The 23019-nt window shown below is 43.7% G+C and overlaps 1 protein-coding gene across 10 annotated transcripts in view; it reads right to left on the bottom strand.

Annotated features, from left to right (window-relative positions):
- Window positions 1–18357, bottom strand: part of CD44 (CD44 molecule (Indian blood group)) — a 90641-nt gene extending 72284 nt beyond the window's left edge. For 3 of the 10 annotated variants that reach the window (XM_038764149.1, XM_038764151.1, XM_038764150.1), the window contains exon 1: window positions 18118–18357. In XM_038764149.1, coding sequence (XP_038620077.1) covers window positions 18118–18184 — 67 coding nt within the window. In that variant the 5' untranslated portion in view covers window positions 18185–18357. The remainder of the gene's footprint in view (window positions 1–18117) is intronic. The other 7 variants (XM_038764156.1, XM_038764153.1, XM_038764152.1 and 4 more) reach the window with 6 other exon arrangements.
- Between the last annotated feature and the right edge of the window lie 4662 nt (window positions 18358–23019).

Raw genomic sequence — 23019 nt, 5'->3', positions numbered from 1 at the left:
ACTAGCTTGCTGCATTCCACGCCCAAGTGGGAACACAGCTGGAAGGGAGGAGAGCATATGAGAAGCACTTGCTCAAACCACTAACATTAAAATCAATTTCTTCTTGCAGTTTCCCACTGCCATAGTCTTTGTGATTTGTCCAAGGCTTGTCTAATACCTGCAGCTGGAGACATCAGCATAAGTAGCTTACTACTAGGGAGAGCTGGAGCATTTAGCCACACTTGGTTTTTCCTTTAGCATAGGTGTGTGTGGGGGGGGTGGTCAAATTTTTATTGGCCTCCCACGGGCAGAGTAATACACTAGCTTCAGAGCACCTTTCAGTGCCAACAAAAGATTTGGAAGCAGCATGGAAAGACCTAGGGACTGGAAGTCAGAAGACCTGGGTTCTAATCCCAGCTCTGCCAGCTGTCTTTTGTGTGACCCTTGGCACTTAATTTTTCTGCACTTCAGTTTCCTCAACTATAAAATAGGGATTGAATACCTGTTCGCCCTCCCGTCTAGACTTTGAACTCCATATTGGAAAAAGACTGTGACTGATAAATAATGGTGGTATTTGTTCAGCGCTTACAATGTGCCTGACACTGTACTAAGTGCTGAGTTGGACACAAGCAAATCAGTTTGGGCACAGTCCCTGCCCAACATGGGGCTCACAGTCTTAATCCCCATTTAACAGATGAGGTAAATGAGGCACAGAGAAGTGAAGCGACTTTCTCAAGGTCACACAGCAGACAAATGGCAGAGCCAGGATTACAATCCAAGTCCTTCTTACTCCCAAGTCCATGTTCTATCCACTAGGGCATTCCGCTTCTACAGTGCTTGGCATGTAATAAGCACTGAACAAATGCCACAATTATTATCATCATTACTCTGTTCCTAGATACTGCAGCTTTCCATGAGGAATCCACAAGAATCTGCAGTCATCTCTGAAGAGCCACAATGCTGATCAGAAACTGAATCCACTTGTATGCAAAACAATCCAACATCGAAGTTCAGTCTCTGTCTTGCTATGTAGCATTGCCTGTAGCCAGGGGGATTGACCAGATACCTTAAGAAGGTACCTTCCAAACTATTAGATTAGATTTCTCTTTTCTGGTCAGAGAGATATTCTCTAAAAAGACTATTTCAAGAATCGACATAAGAAAAAAAATATTATTTGAACAACCACCAATTTCTACCTGCAGTTCTAGATAGAACCATTTTAATAACTTATAAAATATTTTCCCAGCCCTTACCACATAGTTTCCTTCCTGAGAACTGTCTGGCTATACCTTTATCTGTTTACTAAATTCAATGGTGTGTGGTTATCACTTATTTCAGAAAGTGTGACTAGGGATTATAGACAGTAGACCTAAATATGTTCTTTTAGCCATTTTACATTATAAGGCTTCTTTCTATATCACCAGGCTGCAGAAAACCTGAATTCTTCTTGTAATGTCATAGGCTGGGCCATACTGCAAGTGCTAGTTTCTAACTGCAGGGTTGTTTCAGGCCTATGCTCCTGGAATCAGGAGAGCATTTGAATAGGAATGAATTCAAAGTACAGCCACTCTCAAGGCAAAAGAGAACCAAATTGCAGGCTGATCACTGGGGTCAATAAGTGGGGTTCAGCCTCTGTGCTTCTCAGGTGACTTTTTCAGCTCTACTCTCTCTCTGGGTTATCTCAAGTCCCTAATCCTGTTCAGCATCTGTCTTCCAGCCAGTCACCCCTGGCTGCGTATAGCCAAGCCATATCCATTCCTCCTAACCTCTGCTAGAGAGGTTGCTCTGACATGCAGTATTTTGCCTTCCCTCTAAACTCAGCACATCACAGTTCCTTACATGCTGATCAGCCCCTTTCTCCTTGTTCTTCAGGCCCAGTGTTAGTTGTGTTACATGAGAAGGAATCCATCCTTCTCATGTTGTGTTACATGAGAAGGAATCTGCTCCCAGTGACAACCTCTCACTGGGAGCAAAGATTTTAGGTGAAGGAAATGGGGGGTTGGATGTGCCAGGTGTTTCTGTGTGTGCTTGTGTGCGTAAGTGGGGGAAAATGAGGACTGGCAAGGACTAACAAGCCAGAAAGCCACCATTTGGGATCTTTTCATCCTCACTGTAAACTCTGGGGTCTCATGATATCTGGGATGAGTGAGGTTGAGGGTCCAATTCTAAAAGCAGTAGAAGCTACGGAGTGGGGCATCTCTGCAGCAGCATGACAGTGGAAAGAGCAGGAGCTTGGGAGTCAGAGGACCTGGGTTCTAATCCCGGATCTGCCACTTACCTGCTGTGTAACCTTAGGCAAGTCACTTATCTTCAGTTTCCTAATCTGTAAATGGAGATAAAATACGTGTTCTCCCTCTGAGCCCCATGTGGTACAGGTACTGTGTCCAATCTGACTACCTTAGATTTAGCACAGTGCTTGGATGATGATTATAGAATTACCAGACCCCCACAAACTCTTAGATGAAAGTCATGTTCAACCAGTTCTAAATTACCATCTGCCCAGTCTAGAAATTCACTGTTGGATCAAATAATGTTGGAACATTGTTTATCAAACTTTTTTGCTGCAATAGAAAGCAAAAAGGATGAGCAGAAAGTTAAAAGGCCTTGAGGTCCTGTGTCTCCCTCATAAACTGATGATGGGGAAGTGAAAACAGGGTGGAGATGGGAAGAAAGAAGGAAGGGGAAGAGGAGGCAGAAAAAGGACAAGATGAACAAATGACAGGAAAGAGGAGTTAGTGAGAGTCCCTTAAAGATAACATTACCTCAAGCAAAACATCATAGAGCTATAAACATAGGGTTAGGTGTCATCTACCCCAAATAACCCTAAAAATAGCTTTGATTTATGTAACACCTTTTATTTTAAGGATTCATAGGGTTTTCACTTATATATGACCATTCAGAGAAGCAGCAGGGCTCAGTGGAAAGAGCACAGGCTTTGGAGTCAGAGGTCATGGGTTCAAATTCTGGCTCCACCAACTGTCAGCTGTGTGACTTTGGGCAAGTCACTTAACTTCTCTGTGCCTCAGTTACCTTAACTGTAAAATGGGGATTAAAACTGTGAGCCCCTCATGGGACAACCTCATCACCTTGCAACCTCCCCAGGGCTTAGAACAGTGCCTTGTACATAGTAAGTGCTTAACAAATACCATCATTATTACTAATATTATTATTTGTCTTAACACTCCCTCTGAGAGGGAGAGAGGGGCAAATATTAATATCCTCATTTTAAAGTGGGAAAATTGAGATTCAGCCTTTGGTAGAAATGGAATTAAGACCTATGTCACCCAACTCCTGCTCCAGAGACTGCTGCCCACCAAGCCAAAACCCTCTTAGAAGCACCATTGATCTGTTCTAGTCATATTCCTCATGGCCATGGTTTCAGTTCCTTCCCTTAGAGATGAATATGGAGTAGCTCTATAGCAGTAGCATAGAATCAGTCAGAAAAAGGGCAGAGTGCATACTGGTAGCAATTCCAAGTCCAGAAAATGGTGCATCATAGCTGGACTGTGCTGGAGCTAATATGTGGAAAAGAGTTATTGTTTGGTTTTGTAGCTCGAGATATACGAGGCATACCCATGGTGGATGCAACTGAAAATACCAGTGCTCCAGGGCTATATAAAGTGTAATCATTAACATGCTTATCCAACACTTTCATCTTCAAAGCACTTCACTTGCACTAATTATTCCTCATATCACCCCCATGGGCTGGCATTCATTTTTGTACAGACGGAGAAACTGATGCATTAAGATGGAGTGACAGGGAGTCAGATTCAGCTCAGGAATCCCTGGCTCCCAGGCAGACCTAAGCTCAGACCTCTGACTGTCCTCTAAGACAAGTTCAACAGTTCTGTGGGCCAGTCACAAGGGAGGTGAGGGCAGCATGGACATCTATCTCCCGGGTTGAACACTGCACTGGAGGGACAGTGTAAAGACTGCTGGGTTCTGCTCTCACAGGTCCATATGTGGGCAGGCGGAGACCATAAGCTCACTCTAGGCAGGAAATGTGTCTGTTTATTATTATATTGTACCCTCACAAGCTCTTATTACAATGCTCCGCACACAGGAAGTGCTCAATAAGTGAGATGACTGACTGATGAGGGCCTTTAATATTAATCCACAGCTACTGCATCCGGGAGGACCCAGGGATCTTGGCAAACATGGAAGAAAAACACTGTTCAGGAAAATAAATCAGTCCACTGAAGTTTTGGTCTGAGTAGAGCCAGTCCAATCTTTTTAATAAGGTACACTGTGCATGAAGAGACCTGCATTTCAGCTCTGGTCCAGCATGAATTTTCAGTGTAGCAACTTATAGCCTTTGCAATGAATCTCACAAAGGACCAATTATATACCAAGAGGCTTTTTGCCCAATAATTCAGGGACATCAAATTCTAATAAAAATCTCAATAGCATCTTTCTTCCAAAAACCTCCCTTTCCTCACACAGTAACCATGATGGGGAGGAAAATGTCTAGAATTACAGCTTTGTTTTTGCAGGGGGGGAAACTGAGGTATGGGTACACCCAGAATCACATAATCCATGGTTCAAGCAGGATGAGCACCAACTATTCCTGGGTTTGATGCTGTCCTCAATTGGACAAGGCTGCTGCCTGGGGTGCCCAGAAAGAGAAATTGAATTTAGTCAAAGCTGGCAATGCAAGGTCAGGGTGGACAGCCTCAGCAATTAGCGAGGGCACTGGACTGGGGATTGAGCTCATCAGATGGCTCTGTTGACTATCCAGGCAGCTGATCCAGACAGCATATAACGCTGACCTGCTCAGATGAGGGTCAGTGCTGGTTCTAAGCTGGTGGGGTCAGTGATGAGGTCAGAGCCAGGAGGCAAGTTTGCTTTCCCCACTAACATTTCAGTGCTTTCTTCCATGACTGGAATAAAATCCTTAAAATATTTTTGGTCCCAAATCATAGGAGGAAGAAGGTAAAGAGTGATCACTGTCCAGCGGAAATTATCACCGAGGGAGAATGGAAGATGCCCAAAGGCCTGACAGCTTCTTCAACCTAGTATCCCATTGTGGCCTAGAGGAAAAGGTATGGCCTTGGGAGTCAAGGGACCTGATTTTTAATTTTGGCTCCTCTACCTGTCTACTGTATGACCTTGGGCAAGTCACTTAAATTCCCTGTGTCTCAGTTACTTCATCTGGCAAATAGGTATTAAATACCTGTCCTCAAATCATTTTTTAGGTTTAGAAACACTTCTTCACCAAGAGGGTCTGGGGCTGTATTGGGAAACAGATAATGTATGAGAGGGCAAAACTATTCTCAGAACCACTTTATAGTATTCATTTTCACCTGAGTCTCTTGGCAGTTGAGATGACTAATCCAGGGACCCATAGTCCAGGACTACTTTGAGTCCCAGCAATAACTGGGCCTTTGATCCCTGTCCCACCCTCATTTTCCAACTGGCTAGCAAGAAGACAGGGTTAGGGAGAGCATTTTGGAAGCTTGTTCCAGGCACTTCCCACCCCAGGGAACAAGTTCTGTCATTGTTTAAGTCCTGGCCTATCCTCAGCTTCTAATTGAGGTTGGGATTTGATCATTAATTCCTCTAAATGGCATCATCCAATTACCAAACTTTTCAAACAGAACCAAGTGTCTCCTGAAGTACAAGGGTCTTGTTCTCTAGAGCAATGGACAAAAGCAAACTTCACTCCCTACCTCCCTTAGTTTGCCACTTCAGCAGATCTGAACTGAGCAGACCATTTCCTCCCACTGTCAGGTGTCTGGATGGCACACAGCCACAAGAAGCCGTGGCAGGCAGCTATATGGGTCACCTGAACTCTCTGACCTGTTCCCTGTGGTTGCTGTTGCTCAAGAAGCCTAATCAACTGTGTGGCCACCAGTTTCCTATCGAGTCCTGACATCCTGTTTCCTGTTCTTCCTGCCCCTTAGGATGTGCGCCCCATGTGGGAGAGCGATTGTGTCCCACCTGATTATCTTGTGCCTGCCTCAGCTCCCAGTACAGTAATCAGCACACAGTAAGTGCTTAATAAGTACCGCAATTATTATTATTAAGAAAGGCAGTACCGGAACTTATGCCTGGGTGCTGTGCAGAACCACTCAGTTGGGACCTGTTTATTTAGCCATATTGCAATGACAATATATGCCATCTTTATCCCAAAGCGTGAAAACCTTAAGCCCCTTCCACTTATGTCTCGGGGCAGGGTACTTACCACCACAATAGTCTGGGACAGTTATCTGTCACTTCTCACTTGAGAAGCAGCGTGGCTCAGCAGCAAGAGCACAGGCTTGGGAGTCAAAGGTCATGGGTTTTAATCCTGGCTCCTCCACATGTCTGCTGTGTGACCTTGGGCAAGTCACTTAACTTCTCTGAGCCTCAGTTCCCTCATCTGTAAAATGGGGATTAAGACTGTGAGCCCCACGTGGGACAACCTGATCACCTTGTATTCCCCCCAGCGCTTAGAACAGTGCTTCACACATAGTAAGCACTTAACAAATGCCATCATTATTATTCTCAGTTTAATGCACTCTTCACAGGACACACAAACACTCATCCCAGGGGTCCTGGGCTCCAGCCTCACAGTGGTTCTCTGGTAGCTGTCACTTCACCTTCCCCTCCTCCCACCTCTTCCTCCTTTCTCCACTAATTTGCGCGAGGCCCTCTGTGGAAAAGCACTGGGGTTTCCCCATTGTGTCACATCCTCTTCTCCTTCCTCAGGTGGCTAATTTCTCAACTGAAAGAGCCCGAAAGAAATTCCCTTATGTTTAAGTGGATTGTAATGCTGAAAGGTACCAAACCTATTGGCAGTTAATGTGGTGCTATCTGGAACTGTTCCATGGTGGGAAAGTTCAAACCTTACTTATATTTCTATGGGCCTCTGCAACACTTGATGAGACATCTTGTGATAACAGACACACTAGCCTCAGTGCTTTCCCTCTCAGCCAGACACAGAAAGAGCAAAGATGTCCTAAAACCTTAAAACTGATCTGAAGCCCAGGTTCTGGAGATGAAGGTTAGAAAGGGCTCCAGTTCATGTGCTAGGATGGTGGAGTGGCCTGCTCCTATCTCAGAATGGTGTCTCTTCTGAGCCAAGACTCTGATCATTGAAAGTCAGAGTATGTGGGTTCTAATCCCTGCTCTGCCACTTGTCTGCTGTGTGACCTTGGGCAAGTCACTTAACTTCTCTGTCCTCAGTTACCTCGTCTGTAAAATGGGAATTAAAAGTGTGAGCCCCACGTGGGACATGATCACCCTGTATCCACCCCAGTGCTTAGAACACTGCTTGGCACATACAGCTTAACAAATACCATTATTATTATTATTATTATTATTATTATTATTGTTATTATTATTATTATCCGCTTGCCTACACTGTGACTTTGGGCAAGTCACTTAACTTCTTTGTCACTTAACCCAGATCCCTGATCTGTAAAATGGGGATTAAATACTTGTTCTCCCTCCACCTTAGACTGTGACTCTCATATGTGATAGTGACTGTGTCTGATCTGATTATCTTGTACCTATCCTAGCACTTAGTATAGTGTTGGCACCTAGTAAGTGCTTAACAAATGCCATCATTATTATTAAAGCAATATGAAAATGTTTGTCAAACTCCTTCCCCTGTGACTAATGCTATTGCAAATGTACTGCCCTGTTATAGACAGGTAAATAAACTATGCTAGATAGCAAGGAAAGTTGATAACTATCACCTTTTTCCCTTCCTTTCAGTTCTAGAATTCCATTCTCTCTCCATCCATCATACAAGAAAAAGAACAAACAGAACAGCCTTGGATTCTTCAGAGTAAAGTGTCTCAGCAAGAGAGAAGAGCCATGATCAATCAATCAATCCATAGCATTTATTGAGCACCTCCTATGGGCAGGATATTACTGAGTATACTGAGTATAATTACTGAGTGCTTGGGAAGGCACAATAGAAGTAATAGACATGATTCCTACCATCAAGAAGCTTACAGTCTAGTGGGGGAGCAAATTAGAGAAGCAGTGTGGCTTAGTGAAAAAAGTGCGGGCTTAGGAGTCAGAGGACATGGGTTCTAATTCTGGCTCTGCCACTTGTCTGCTGGGTGACCTTGGGAAAGCCACTTAACTTCTCTGTGCCTCAGTTACCTCATCTGTAAAATAGGGATTTAGACTGTGAGCTCCACGTGGGACAATCTAATAACCTTGTATCTACCCAATGTTTAGAACAGTGCTTGGCACATAGTAAAAGCTTAACAAATACCATTATTATTATTATTATTATTATTATTATCTCTCTGATCTCCCATCCTCGTGTCTCTCTCCACTTCAATCCATACTTCATGCTGCTGCCCGGATTATCTTTGTCCAGAAACGCTCTGGACATATTACTCCCCTCCTCAAAAACCTCCAATGGCTACCGATCAATCTGCGCATCAAGCAGAAACTACTCACCCTGGGCTTCAAGGCTGTCCATCACCTCGCCCCCTCCTACCTCACCTCCCTTCTCTCCTTCTACTGCCCAGCCCGCACCCTCCGCTCCTCCACCACTAATCTCCTCACTGTACCTCGCTCTCGCCTGTCCCGCCATCGACCCCCGGCCCACGTCATCCCCCGGGCCTGGAATGCCCTCCCTCTGCCCATCCGCCAAGCTAGCTCTCTTCCTCCCTTCAAGGCCCTGCTGAGAGCTCACCTCCTCCAGGAGGCCTTCCCAGACTGAGCCCCTTCTTTCCTCTCCCCCTCGCCCCCCTCTCCATCCCCCCGTCTTACCTCCTTCCCTTCCCCACAGCACCTGTATATATGTATATATGGTTGTACATATTTATTACTCTATTTATTTATTTATTTATTTTACTTGTACATTTCTATCCTACTTATTTTATTTTGTTGGTATGTTTGGTTCTGTTCTCTGTCTCCCACTTTTAGACTGTGAGCCCACTGTTGGGTAGGGACTGTCTCTATGTGATGCCAATTTGTACTTCCCAAGCGCTTAGTACAGTGCTCTGCACATAGTAAGCGCTCAATAAATATGATTGATTGATTGATTGATTGATATGTATATATATTTGTACATATTTATTACTCTATTTATTTATTTATTTATTTTACTTGTACATATCTATCCTATTTATTTTATTTTGTTAGTATGTTTGGTTTTGTTCTCTGTCTCCCCCTTTCAGACTGCAAGCCCACTGTTGGGTAGGGACTGTCTCTATATGTTGCCAATTTGTACTCCCCAAGCGCTTAGTACAGTGCTCTGCACATAGTAAGTGCTCAATAAATACGATTGATTGATTGATTGATTGATTGATTATTATTATTAGAAACAGGAGGAAGCACTAGAATATGCATGATATGTACATATATAATAATAATAATAATGGCATTTATTAAGTACTTACTATGTGCAAAGCACTGTTCTAAGCACTGGGGAGGTTACAAAGAGATCAGGTTGTCCCATGGGGGGCTCACAGTCTTAATCCCTATTTTCCAGATGAGGGAACTGAGGTGCAGAGAAGTTAAGTGACTTGCCCAAAGTCACACGGCTGACAAGTGGTGGAGCCGGGATCCGAACCCATGACCCCTGACTCCAAAGCCTGGACTCTTTCCACTGAGCCACACTGCTTTTCTACTGTGGGAAGTTGCACTAAGGTGGCACAGAAGTGCTTAGGTGGCATGAGAGTGCTGAGGTGGCACTAGGGGGATAGTAAATGGGGAGATTAGAAATTTATCAGGGTAGACCTCCTTGAGGAGATATGAGTTCTGAAGGGCTCTGAAGCTGGGGAAAACAGTGGTCTGTTGGATATGAAGAGGGCAGAAGTTTCAGACAAAAGGGAGAGCAGGAGCAAGTGGGGGGCAGTAAGTCAGTTAGTTAAGAACAAGGAGAGCAAGCTGGGGTGTGTGAGAAAAGAGAGTGGATAAGCAGGAGGGAGAGAGCTGATAGGGAGTTACTGCTTGATGCAGAAAGGAATGACTAGCCATTAGAGGGTTTTTAAAAAGAGGAGAGACCTAGGCAGAATGATGTTTTAGAAAAATGAGCCAGGCAGCAGAGGGAAGTATAGATTGAAGAAGGAAGAGACTGGAGGATGATTTACTAGCAGGACAGGACATTATAAATGCCTGGACTCATCATGGGGGCCATTTAAATGGAAAGAAAGGGGGAAATCCTAGAAGAATCCCTGACAAGCTTTGAATGTGGTGATTAAAAGAGATGGAGGAATCAAGGATAGTGCCACAGTTATGATCTTAAGAGATGGGGAGAATAGGGGTGATGTCAACTAGATGGCTTAGTAAGTTGAAGGAGAGGATTTAGGAGAGAATATAAGAAGTTAACTTTTGGACATATTGAACTTGAGGTATCGGGGGGGGGGGCGGGGGGGGGGGATGTCCTTCATGTAGCTATGTCCTAGAGGGAGGAAGAAATGTGAGATTGCAGAGAAGAGAGGTCAGGGCTAGCATGGAACGTTTGGAAGTCAGTGGCATTCAGGCGGGAGTTGAAACTGTGGAAGCAGATGAGCTCCCCAAAAGAACGTGTGTCCAGTGAGAAGTGAAAGACTCAATAAAGCGTTGAGGGATGCCTGCAATTAGGTAGTAGGAGGCAGAGCAAGATCCAGAGATAGCTTCTGAGAAGACTCAATCAGAGAGGTAAGAGGAGAACCAGAAGAGAACAGTGTCAGGAAAGTCAAAATAAGATAATATTTCAAGGAGAAAGAAGTATCTGACAGTACTGAGGGAGGTTGAGAGGTTGAGGAGGATGGGACAAAGTCCATTAGATTTGGCACAATCATTGGAAGTCATTGGTGACCTTGGAGAGAGTATAGAAATGTGCAGAAATCAGACTGTAGTGAGTTGAGCAGGGAGTTTGCGGAGAGAAAAAGGAAGCAGCCAGAGTATACAGCCTGTTCCAGGAATTCGGAAGAGGGAAATAGGGTAATAGCTGAATGGTGCAGTGGGATCCAGAGAAAGTTGTTTTAGGATAGGGAAGACATAGGCATGTCTGAAGGCAGAGGGGAAGGAGCCATCAGAGACTGAGAGGTTGAAGAGCGCAGCCAGGAAGGTAAGAAGTGAGCATGCAAGTGTTTTAAGATGTGAAAAGATAGAGTTAAAGGCACATATGCAGAGGTGGTAGGTTTTGAAAGTAGGTGGGTGATTGAGATTGAGATTTATCCTCTTGAGAAAGGCCAAGAAGGGTGCAAGAATGTATGTGGAGGTGGGAGGGGGCTGAGGAGAAAAGATGGACACTTTGTCGCATTCACTCCAGATGGCTCCAATTGTGCAAACAAAATAGTTGGCAAGATCACTAGGGGTGAGTGGGGAGGTAGGGCCAATGGAAGCTTTACAAGGGAGTTAAAAGGCTAGATTAATTGAATGGGGGAAAGGGGCATGGGAGTGGATAAAGAGAAAAAGTAACGTTGCCAGGCAGGTGATAGGATAGAAGGATAACAAGTAAGGAAGAATTTACCAGTGTCCAGAGTTGGCCTGGCACCTGCATTTCTGCCAAGAGTGTGCTCTATCTGTGGTATAAGCACAGAGCAGAGGAAGTATACTGAGGGGTGGTCCAGGGCTGGGAGGTGGTGGGGGCGGGGAGGTGGGTGGTTCATGTCCTACGGAGTGACAGAGGGTGAGGGAATTGAGTTCACTGGAGAGGGTGGTTCTGAGAGTGTGGACTGGTGGATCAAGAGAGGGGACCATGGTGATCAAACTGCGCATGATGGTCTGTGATAATGGAAGGGGGCGGTAGGTCGCTATGTGGGGATAAGACAGTTTTAAGGGGAAGTGGTTATGGGAGAGGAGGCAGGTCTTGAGATGGTGGTTGGAAAGTAGTAATTCAGAGTTGCTGAGTCTAGAAATTGGACAGTAATGTGGAAATCCAGTGAGTGTCTAACCTGGTGAGTGGGCAAGATGGGATGAAGTGAAGTTATAAAAAGGAAGAGGACATCAGGAATTTCCACACAGATAGTGAAATTCTAAAGGATCAGTGTAGGGGAGGAGAAGGAGAGAAGGGAGGTGAGAAATACCTTTTCATGTTGGTCTAAATTAAAGAGAAAACTCCCAGAGGAAAAGAGATAATAGTAATTTAGGTCTTTGAGTCAGTGGCAAGAGCAGGGAGGGAAAACACTGTGAAAGGAAAGGGAGAGAGAGATAATAATAAATTAAAAAAAAGATAATGGGAGGCAAGGGAGGTAGCTGACACTTACCATGTCTTACCAAAGACTCATTTCTACTCTGCAGTTTGCAAAGAGTAATAAATGATAAAAATAACTCAAGCACTGAAGTGTAATCTAATTATCTCTTTCTCTTCTGGAGTCTTGCAATTAGCCCTCTGCTTTTTTGAGAGTAAACTGGAACGTAAAGTGCTAAAGACAGGAGGGTTGTACAGGTCATGTCTGGTGAATCACCCCTCCATGTGACTCATCCATTTGCCCACCTGTCTGAGTGGTAGCGAGTGCAAAAATACAGACCAGAACTGCACGCACATAGGCCCCGAGCTGGGGCTTATTGACCTCCACTTCATTCTATGACCTTGGGAAAGAGACTCTGAGACACAGATAGAAACAAAATCTTGGGGATAGACCTCCCTTTGCAGCCTTCAATTTCATCATTTCCCTACCTGATCTCCAGGCCTCAAACAGTCCTGGAACATTAAAGACAGTCTACGATGAAGGCAAGAAGCCGAGCTGAAAGTGACTAGGCTGCCACCAGGGTCAATTTTAGGATTTGCTATGATAGAGCTTAATATTATTGTTATTAATAATAATAATAATAATAGCATTTATTAACCACTCACTATGTTTTGAGCATTGTTCCAAGCACTGGGATAAATACAAGTTTATCAGGTTGGTCACCATCCCTGTCCCACATGGGGCTCACAGTCTAAGTAGGAGGGGGAACAAAACTGTGAGCCTGATGTTGGGTAGGAATTGTCTCTATCTGTTGCCGAATTGTACTTTCCAAGCACTTAGTACCGTGCTCTGCACACAGTAAGCACTCAATAAATACAATTGAATGAATGAAAGTATTTAATCTCCATCTTACAAATGAGGAAACTGAGGCACAGAGAAGTTGAGTGACTTGGCCAAACTCACACAGCAAGTATGTGGTAGAGACAGAATTAGAACCCGGGTCCTCTGACTCCAAGCCTCGGGATCTTTCCACTAGGCAATTCAGTTTAGGGGAACCACAGATCACAGCAGGATTTTCTCCTCAGAATCAGGTGTCTGCCCTGTCATTTTCTCTTCCCTTTGCACCAAAATATAGCTGGCATCAGAGGCCTGCTCAGACTGGAACCTGGTAGGGAGATATTTTACGCTCACACTAATGTATCAGGAAGAGAACGTCAATTGCTTCTAGCAAAGGCATTGATATCTCAGTTGACTTTACTGGCCTTTCAGTTGCAAGCATTACGGTAATGATTTGTTCTCACAGAAAAATAAACAAATAAAGTGGTGTGTCTCTTTACGGTAGCAGGACCCTCAAGATGAATTCCCCCAGGTCTTTATTATTTCCACGTTGAGGGGATGCTTTCTTCCTGTCCCAGCGTGGGTGTTGGCTTAACAACCCAGTCTGCATTACCACACTCCCTCATCGGTTTTGATTCCTGCCTTTCTCCATCTGGGGCCATAGAATGCTGACAACCAGCTAAGGATCATCAGCTCTGCTGCATTAAGAAATATAATATATGGTGGCGGTGTGCTAGGGAGTCGGAGGTAGGTTCAGAGGAGTGGGGAAAGGATTTCTGTGCCAGTCCGGGAAATGACTGGACATCCCTCATACCTCTGAGCTAGGGAAAACTAGCTCCCTGAATTACACCTCCTCCCCACCCCTGCATGAGACTTTCATTTCCCATAAATGTTTCTAATGGCTGATGGAAAAACAGAATTCAGTGACAATGCAGTCTCTTGTGAGTACCACCCCCACCAACCGATTCAAGCTGCAACACAAAGAAAACAGAGTGTTGGGCCACATCGTTAGTCCAATCCAGAGAAATGAGCAAGGCATTTCCTCCGGGTGGTATAAGATCTCTTCATGAAACTAATCCTCTGACTGGCACCTCTTTTTTTTTTTAATGTTGATTCATTGACCAGCTATGTATCCCTTTCGGCCCTGAAAGGAAAGAGTCACTGGGGTGGGGTCAGTAAGAAGAGGCATTGGGGAAATAGTGGCAGCTGCTACTGCATTACAGTTGGTACTCCAACGGAGGAGACTGTTTGTGGTTTGGAAGGAAAAGAAATTATACCTGCGTAGATCTCCTCCTCCTAGTTATGGAGACAGTGTCAATCACTCAGAGTCTACCTCTTTCAGTGAGGTGACAGAACAGCTTGTTTATAGCTCCAACACCTCTGAAAAGTGACTACTCCTCTGCATGGAAAACCAATGATCTTTGCATAGGAGCAGAATTAAAACACTTCACCTGTAGAGTCACAAACTGGGATTAAATTGGAATCTCTGACATTTAAAGAGAAAACCTTGAAGTAAAACTCTCTGGTCCCTTTAGGGATTAAAGAGAGGATTAGTGGATTACCCTCTCTGGTGGCACCTGGCAATCTAATGAACCTTTAATGTCTTCAAGCAACTCCACCACAAAACATGGGATATTCCCAAGCAGTCCTTGAAATCAATAATGGAGGAGGCATTGGAAGCATTGGAGAAGGAGTGTGGCTTATGGGCCTGGGAGTCAGAAGGACCTGGGTTCCAATCCACCATTCATCTGCTGTGTGACCTTGGTCAAGACGCTTAACTTCCCTGTGCCTCAGTTACCTTATCTGTAAAATGGGGATTGAGTTTGAGCCCCATGTGGGAAAGGGACTGTGTCCAGCTTGATTGACTTGTACCTATCCCAGTGCTTAGAATACTTTGACACATAGTAAACACTTAACAAGTACCATAGCTTTTATTATTCATGTCATCCTCCTAACCAGCCCTTCAGACCCATCAATATTTGCAATTTTCGCACCCATAAAGTGCATCTTGAATTCAGATGAGCTTTTTTAAGTGTCATTTCTCAAGAGCTCGGAAAATCCACGTTAGCCACAGTGCCATGTCCAAAAACTACAGTTCTCCCTCCAGATAGGTAATGAGTGGGAGAGTTCCCCAATGCTCCAAGCCCAACCTACCCCGGTTCCTGGTAGGCTACCTCCAATTTGCTCTGGAGGGTGAAATTAGTCACCACAGGCACTCAACCCTGATTCTTCTGAATTCGTCTAACAGATGGATCAATACAAAGGAATATTTTATCAAATTTCCACTCTTTCCACTAACAAAAAGGGCTAATCAAAAATCCAGGGAGGTTTTGCCTGATTTAAGTCTTGCTCATTGTTTAATTATGGAATCAACCCTTCATTTCTCAGACTCGGTTATCAATGTCTTGGATGACTTTAAATTCAGTTTATCCTCCTGAACAAAAGTCAAAATACAGCAAGAACTCTCTTGCACCCATCCTAGTGGGGCTGCTGATGTTGGATTTAACCCTACTTTTCTACAATTTATAGCATACTTGCTCCTGAAGATGCTATCTAAATTGTCTAATCGATGAAGGATAGTAGCTAAGTGAAGCCATCTGTTTTGAGTAGCCAGCCTGGGCTTTGAGTTACTTTATGAGGCAGAAGGAACACTGGGAAGAGAAGTCAGCTTCAAGGGTTTAACCTGCAAAGGTTTGCACCAAATTTCATATCTTTAACATTCAATTCTAGGCTGAGCTGAATCCTCAGAATTCAAGGTTAGACTTTTAAGAATCACAGGTCTGGTTGTCTCATTGGAATATACAAGTACCAGTCTTTAGGGAGTTTATGCTCTTCCATGACTAACTAGAAAATGGTTCCAAAGAGCTACACCAAGATTACAGTCCCTCCTGGCATCATCCATTATTGAACGCTTACTGAATGCAGAGCAATGTACTAAGCAGATAATGGGGAATCCCAGGGTTTCTCACCACTCCAAGATTTTATTAGCAAATACCTCTTCCCCAAAAGCTGACCGCATTTCCTCAACATGATTACCAACTGAATTGCACTCTCCTAAACACTAAATCCAGTGTTCTACACCATATAAGCACTCAATAAATGATTGATTAATGATTACACATACACCAAAAATAGGAAGATAGTGTCCAAACCTCACATTCTGTGATCCTCCAGTACCATTTAAACCATATTCCCATCCTCTTGTTGGGTGCCACTTGCCTGTTTTTTAAGTCCCTTGTCAGTGTATACAGCTCTTCCTCTGTGTACCAGTCAACATGTTCCTTCTCCTATCTTTGCCAGCCACTTCACCCTAGCATCTCATTTTTTCCTTTAGCAAATGATGAGCTCTCCTATCCCCTAATGCTTCATTTTCCTGTCTCTGAGACAAACTCCTTGCCTACTGCACCAGAACCTTCAACCAGTTCTTGAAGTTACTTTTTCTTCCTCCTCCACCAGCATGAACTTTCATGGGCCCTCAGTGACTTGCTTGACTAGACTGTCTGCAGTGTCTCCTCCAAGACCACAGCCATCGAATGTCCAACCACTTTACAAACCTTTAAAAGCCACAGCCTGGGCTTTCTGCTGACTCTCCACACCACTGCCCTGAAGGGATTGTAAGTATCATAAACTATAAAGTCCCACTGATGAGTGGGAATTCTGCCAGGCAGGGGGCATTGTTTTATATGTTCAATTCTTCTATATCCTGTTTAGCAGATCCCAAGCCTTCTGTAAATATTTGTGGCTCATGATAAAAAATAATTGGAATATGTGCCTCAAAATACCCTAAGAGTTTCAATACTTCACTAAGCCTAAGCCTCTGAACTTACCTGTGAGGCATGTAAGAAACTTAACACGTTGTCTCCTAACTGAGTTAGATTACAGGAGACTTTCTCGGCGGCAAAACTGATAATAAAAATAAAAGAGATAATCCTAGAGTAACCATAGACTGTGCTGTTTTAATGACGCTTTTGGCATTGCATTAAAGGCGGCTTAATTTAGCAAGCGATAAGAAAATCAACTATAATCATCTGTACCTCTCTAGACAAAGAAACTCAAAGCGTAAAGTCCAGCCCCACCTCAAATACCTCACACATGCCCGCTGCCTCTTCTCCTGGAGAGAACTGCATTATTTCTGATCTGGATTTTAATGCAGAGTTCATAGTTTGGGTGCCGGGAGAAGGCTTCCCATCTTATGATTTCCCAGCATGCTAATACATACAAGTCACCGGTCTTTCTTCCCACCCTTCTGCATTTCCACGGAGCCATCGCCAAAGGCTGCATTGCTCCAGTACACAGAGATACACACGGAGGCTAGGACAACACTGAGAGAGGATTTTGTTGGACTCCCACAAACTGGAAAAAATAAGGCAGCAAGGGAAATGGCAACTTAATTGATTCCCCCTGCCATCATTTCCCCAGGCAATGTGTATCACAGTGGAATCCTGTGGACGGTAGCAGAGCTCTTTATCCACAGCCCCACTGTGATGCCACCATGTCCAGCCCTAGCTATAGTCTAGTGGACTGGGGCAGGAGGTTTTTGCTCTATCTGAGACTTTTTTTTCTGGAAATTGTTTACTCTGGCATGCTTAGGAAAGAATGTTGGTATTGTTCACACCTGCCAAACTGCTTCAACTCCCCTATCTAAACTACCCCAAGAGGACAAATACAGAGTGGGCAGAAAGGCTGATCCGTGGGTTTAAACATTCCCAAACTCAATGTTCTTGCTGGGTACCCCAGACCTGGGGGGATGGCTTTCTACTTCAGCCTGGGCAGATCTAAGTTCACAGTCCTCTTGGCCATGTGGCCACACTCTGCAAAGGGAAATCAAGACATTCCGAACTGTCTCTATTACAGTGATCATTCTGAAACTGAAATGAACAAGTCATATCCACTAACAAATCTAAAGCAGATGGGCTGAAAACTCAGCTCAGCTCTCAGGAACTGACTTTAGCACTCCATTTCAAGTTCATGTTCTGCCTCTGAAGCCCAGTGCACTTCATAACACTTTTCTTTATGGCAGGAAAACTGGTCTGGGGCTTACTATGCCTTCTTTGTCTGAAAGTTGCTCACAAAGGCTGAAACTTCAGGCAGAGACAAATGCTAGTGAAGCAAGGAAACTAGTGAACTCTCACAAACTGCCAGGCTAGCGACGGCAGCAGCAAGCAACAGCTGTTCCTGAAAACGGCACAAATTTAGCAAACATCTGAGTTTTCATTCATAATCCACTTACCTATCTGGGCTAGAGTCAGCTTCACCAAGCATAATCCCAAAGTTGCACACCAGAAAAAGTTGGCCATTGTCTTCTGCTGGGTTTAATGTGCAAACCAAAAGTGTCCTGGAGCTTTTTAGACAAAGGAAAGTTCCAACTCTGGTGGGTCCTGCAATGAGGGAGCCTCTGAAGTTTGCTGCAGTTTTTATTCTGATTCAAATGATTTGAAGGAGTGACATAACAGGGAGGGCGGCTGTATCTAAAGTCACACCCATATTGCAACTAAATGATTGAACCAACAGACGAGCAGCTCTGACTAAGCAGCCAGAACAGAGCTTTAAAGAGGTAACAACTCTCTTTGAGTTTTTTTCTTTCTTTTTTTTTAAAGTGTAATGAGATTTTAAATCAGGGTTTCTTTTGTGGAAAAACAGATGCAGAGTTCCCATAAATTTGCTGGGAGAAAAATCTGTCTTTCTTAACAGTGCCTTTGGATAGAACAAAGTGAAACAATTCATGTTAGACAGATTTAGAAGCCAGAGGATTGGGATTTGAGAAATTTCTCCCCTTAACTGTCTACTCCCTCCTTCCCCTACTCTCCCACAAAAGTTCCTCTATTATGGAAGATCACATTTTTCCCCCTTTGACTTTTGATTTTCAAAGAGATTTGAAGTGCAATGAAAGTTCCTGAGGCAACAATTCCAGAGTCCAGATACTCTTTGGGCATCAACGGTGCCAGTCGTCCCCACCCTGTTCAGTTGCGGGGGTGGGAGTGCAGCATGCATGGCTCTATCCACTTCTCTCAGGAAAGTTAAAGTTCAATCACACAGCCCTCAGTGAGTATTGGATCCCAGAGACAATCAGCTCTGACTGAAATTTTCATTTTTAGGGAGGATTGTTTTTCCAGTGTGATATGGCAACCTTTTCAATAATGTGTCTGTCAGTCAACAACATTTACTACATATGCAATGTAGGCAAAACATTGTACTAGGAACCCATACAGTGAGACTGAAGAAGAATTCTACCAGCTGGAAGGTAACGAGCTCTCATAAAACATGCTGTAGCTAGAGCTGGGAGTATTAATATCCTTCATTATTCTGCATTATCTAGCACATTTAATGATCACAATTTGGAATTTTGAAGGAATGAATTAAAGAATTAGGCTGTTGTATCTGCACACTTCCCAAGGTCCTGGAGAAATAGTTTAGTTTAACTATCCCTCAGGGCATCCAAAGGAGGAGACTCACCAAATCAAAGCCAGCAGGTCACTTACCTTCTCTGTGCCTCAGTTCCCTCATCTGATATGAAGATTAAGACTGTAAACCCTAGGTGGGACAGGGACTGTTTCCGACCCTATTACCTCATATCTACCCCAGAACTTAGAACAGTGCCTGGTACATAGCAGGCACTTAACAAATACCATAATAATTATTATTAGTATTATTATCAACATGGCAAACTTCTGACTCTCATTCTGTCACTAACCACTACCCCACACTGCCCCTCCCTCATATCACCTCATTCTTTTTTTATCACTTTGTTCCCTACCTGCTCCTAAGATAGCTCATTTCTCTGAGTTGATTCAAAAGAATGTTTCTCTCCCTTTTTAAATCATCAGTCATATTTATTGAGCATTTATTGTGTGCAGAGCGCTGTACTAAGCACTTGGGAGACTACAATATAACAATATAACAGACACATTCCCTTCCCACAATAAGCTTACAGTCTAGATGAATTTTTTTTCCTGACCCCTGAGGTAATTTGAACACCCTGCCTTCTAATGTGGACTCAGACACACTAACGTTGCACCACGAGACTTGATATGGAAATTTTGCCATAGTCTTTTTTGGATGGAGATGTGATAAAGGTCCTTGAGGATTGTGAGAACCCTTGGCATAGAGGAGAAAGGGGAAAGTAAGTGACTATGGATTGGAAAAATTTAATGAACCTTTGAAACTGAAACTGGGCTTTCTGGTGCCTGAGGGTTGTTTTTTTTTTTTGCTGGGGAGAGGGTTTTACGGTGTATTTAAGTACCTATTATTTGCCAGGCATGGTATTAAATGCTGGGTAGATACAAGCTAATCGGTTGGAATAGTCCATGTCCTATGTGGGGCTCACAGTCTTAGTCCCCATTCTACAGATGAGGTAACTGAGGAACAGAGAATTTAAATGACTTACCCAAGGTCACACCATAGACAAGTAGAGGAGCTAGAACTAGAATCCAGGTCCTCTGACTCCCAGCCCCATGCACTTTCCACTAGGGCCACACTCCTTCTTTTTGTGTGAGGGTTTCTCCTCACACACTGGTTTAGCTAGTGAATTTACTACCTGTTGGAGATGAACTTGGAAGAGAACTCAAGAAGGCAACTCCCAGAAGCAAGAAACTTCTCCCAGCCTTCACTCATTCTGCAACAACCCCTAAAATCACGTTAGGAATTTTCTAGGTTTCCAATATTTTCATCTTCAAGTTGACTTTTGGGGGGAAATTATTCAACATGAGCTTTATTTGGTCAATAAAAACAATACTAAATTGGCACTGAAGTTAAGGTCTACTTTTATCTGAACATTTTTCAAAAGGTCGATCTCAAATAATTGTTAATTTCAAAATACTGCTGAGGCAATCATTACTCTCTGCTTTTTTCCCTGATAAATTTCTTCATGTACCAAGAGGTTAATGATTTTACTCAGAGTTATTCACCAAAAGAGTGGTAGAGATGGGATTTTGAGGACTTTGTTCTTCCTGGATCAGGAGCCGAAAATAAGTGTCTGTTCACTGGGAAACTCAACCAATCAGTTGGTTCCCTCAGGGGAATTGAAATTTTCAGGTTAATCCACCTTACTGACACCAGACTTGTGAACAGGGAAAAGGGAGCAAGTTAAATTGAATTCAGACTGGAAAAATCCACTGTTAATTTGCAGGAGTAGTTTAGGAGGAATGAAAGATCCAAGCACTTGGATATTAAACATATTTAGTATGTATTACATTTTGTTGTGTAATGTGCACCATCAAGAAAAATACTTGTCATATTTTTCATGACCCTTGTGACAGTTACACACACTTCTAATGCTACATGCCCAGGTAGCCCCAGGCTCCATTCCAAAGTCCTTGATTATTTACAGCCAGGCTAAGGTCAATTTGGGGGATCCATTTTAGAATACCCCAAGATTGACCCAGAAGTTTGCAGCCACTCTCCTGTAACTCTCATATTAGGAGCCCTCATAAGACATGAGAAGCCTCCAGAGTTCAGCTAGCCGGTCCAGAATCCTAAGAGCTACCCACCGAAGCTGAAGGAATGACAAAAAGACCCAATCCTCTGTGAGGGAGACTACCTGACATCCTCTTCTTCCCTTCCAAATCTTCACCTTCACCTAACTATAACATGACAATTGACAACACTATCAGCCTCCCTTGGAGAAGCAGCATGGGTAAGTGGAAAGAGCCCGGGCTTGGAAGTCAGAGGTCGTGGGTTCTAATCCCAGCTCCGCCACTTGTCTGCTGTGTGACCTTAGGCCAGCCACTTAACTTCTCTGATCCTCAGTTACATCATCTGTAAAATGGGGACTAAGACTGTGAGCCCCATGTGGGACAACATGATTACCTTGTATCTACCCCAGTGCTTTGAATAGTAAGCTCTTAACAAATACCATAATAATAATTATTGTTATTGTCTCTCAAGCACATAACTCCTCCCTTGACTCATCCCCCTCTTTCAACTCCTATATTTAGTCTATCAACAAATCTTGACAGTTATTCCTCCACAAAACATCCAGAATGCACCTCCTCCTGTCCATCTAAACCACCATCACACTGGTGTAGCCACTTATCTGGCTTAACTATAACATCAGCAGATCTCCCAGCCCTTAGTCTCTCCACTCTCTAATTTATACTTTACTGCCAAGATCACTTTTCTAAAAAGACATTCTGCACACTTCTCTCCACTCCTCAAAAACCTCTAATGATTGCCCCAAAACCTCTAATGATTGCCCATTCCTCTCCACCCAAAGCAGAAACTGCAGACGATTGGCTTTAAGGAACTCATTCAGTTCTCTCCCTCCTACTTATCCAGGTTCCTCTCCCACTTCACTCCTGCTTACACTCTTCATTCCCTTAAGTTATCCTATTCACTGAGCCTCATTCTCATCTCTCCCACTAATGATTTCTTGCTCACACACCCTCTCCTACCTGGGATTCTCTTCTCCTTAACATGTCAGACAACTCCTCTGCTCAGTTTAAATGAACGTCTGAAATCACACCTCCTCCAGGAAGTCTTCCCTCATTATTATTATTATGACGGCCTTTGTTAAGCAGTTGCTATGTGTCAGGCACTGTAGTAAGTGCTGGGATAGATACAAGTGACTTGGGTTGGACACAGTCCCTTTCCCACATGGGGTTCACAGTTTTAAACCCCAATTTACAGGTGAGGGAACTGAGGTCCAGAGAAGTGAAGTGATCTGCCTAGGGTCACACTGCAGGCAAGTGGCGGAGCCTGGATTAGAACACAAGTCTTTCTGATTTCCAGGCCGGTGCTCTAATCTCCCCACTTTATATGTCCAACTACCACTTCGGCACTTCCACACCAACTAAGATTGTAGTTCTCACAATCCTCCAACGTACCTATATATGTATATACATATACAAATATATCTTATGTACTCTATCGCTTAGTGCCTCTATCCCTAGCTAGATTGTAAAATCCTTGAGTATAGAGAACATGTTTTGCTATTGCATCCTCCTACTTGTTTAGTAGAGTTCTCACCACATAGGAGGTACTTGGTATATACTACTGATTGGTCTTCAGATTAATAGGCTCTCCACAGTGTGGCATGGACACCTTTCATTATAAACAGATAAATGGGATTTGTTTAGTTAAAATTGTTTTACAAGTCTGTTGCCATTGGAAATCTTAGATGCAAGAATAATCTTCT

Source organism: Tachyglossus aculeatus, chromosome 22 (assembly GCF_015852505.1).
Source record: "Tachyglossus aculeatus isolate mTacAcu1 chromosome 22, mTacAcu1.pri, whole genome shotgun sequence".
NCBI lineage: Eukaryota > Metazoa > Chordata > Mammalia > Monotremata > Tachyglossidae > Tachyglossus > Tachyglossus aculeatus.
Note: the sequence above shows the minus strand (reverse complement) of the source record. Positions and strands in the feature narration are given on the sequence as shown.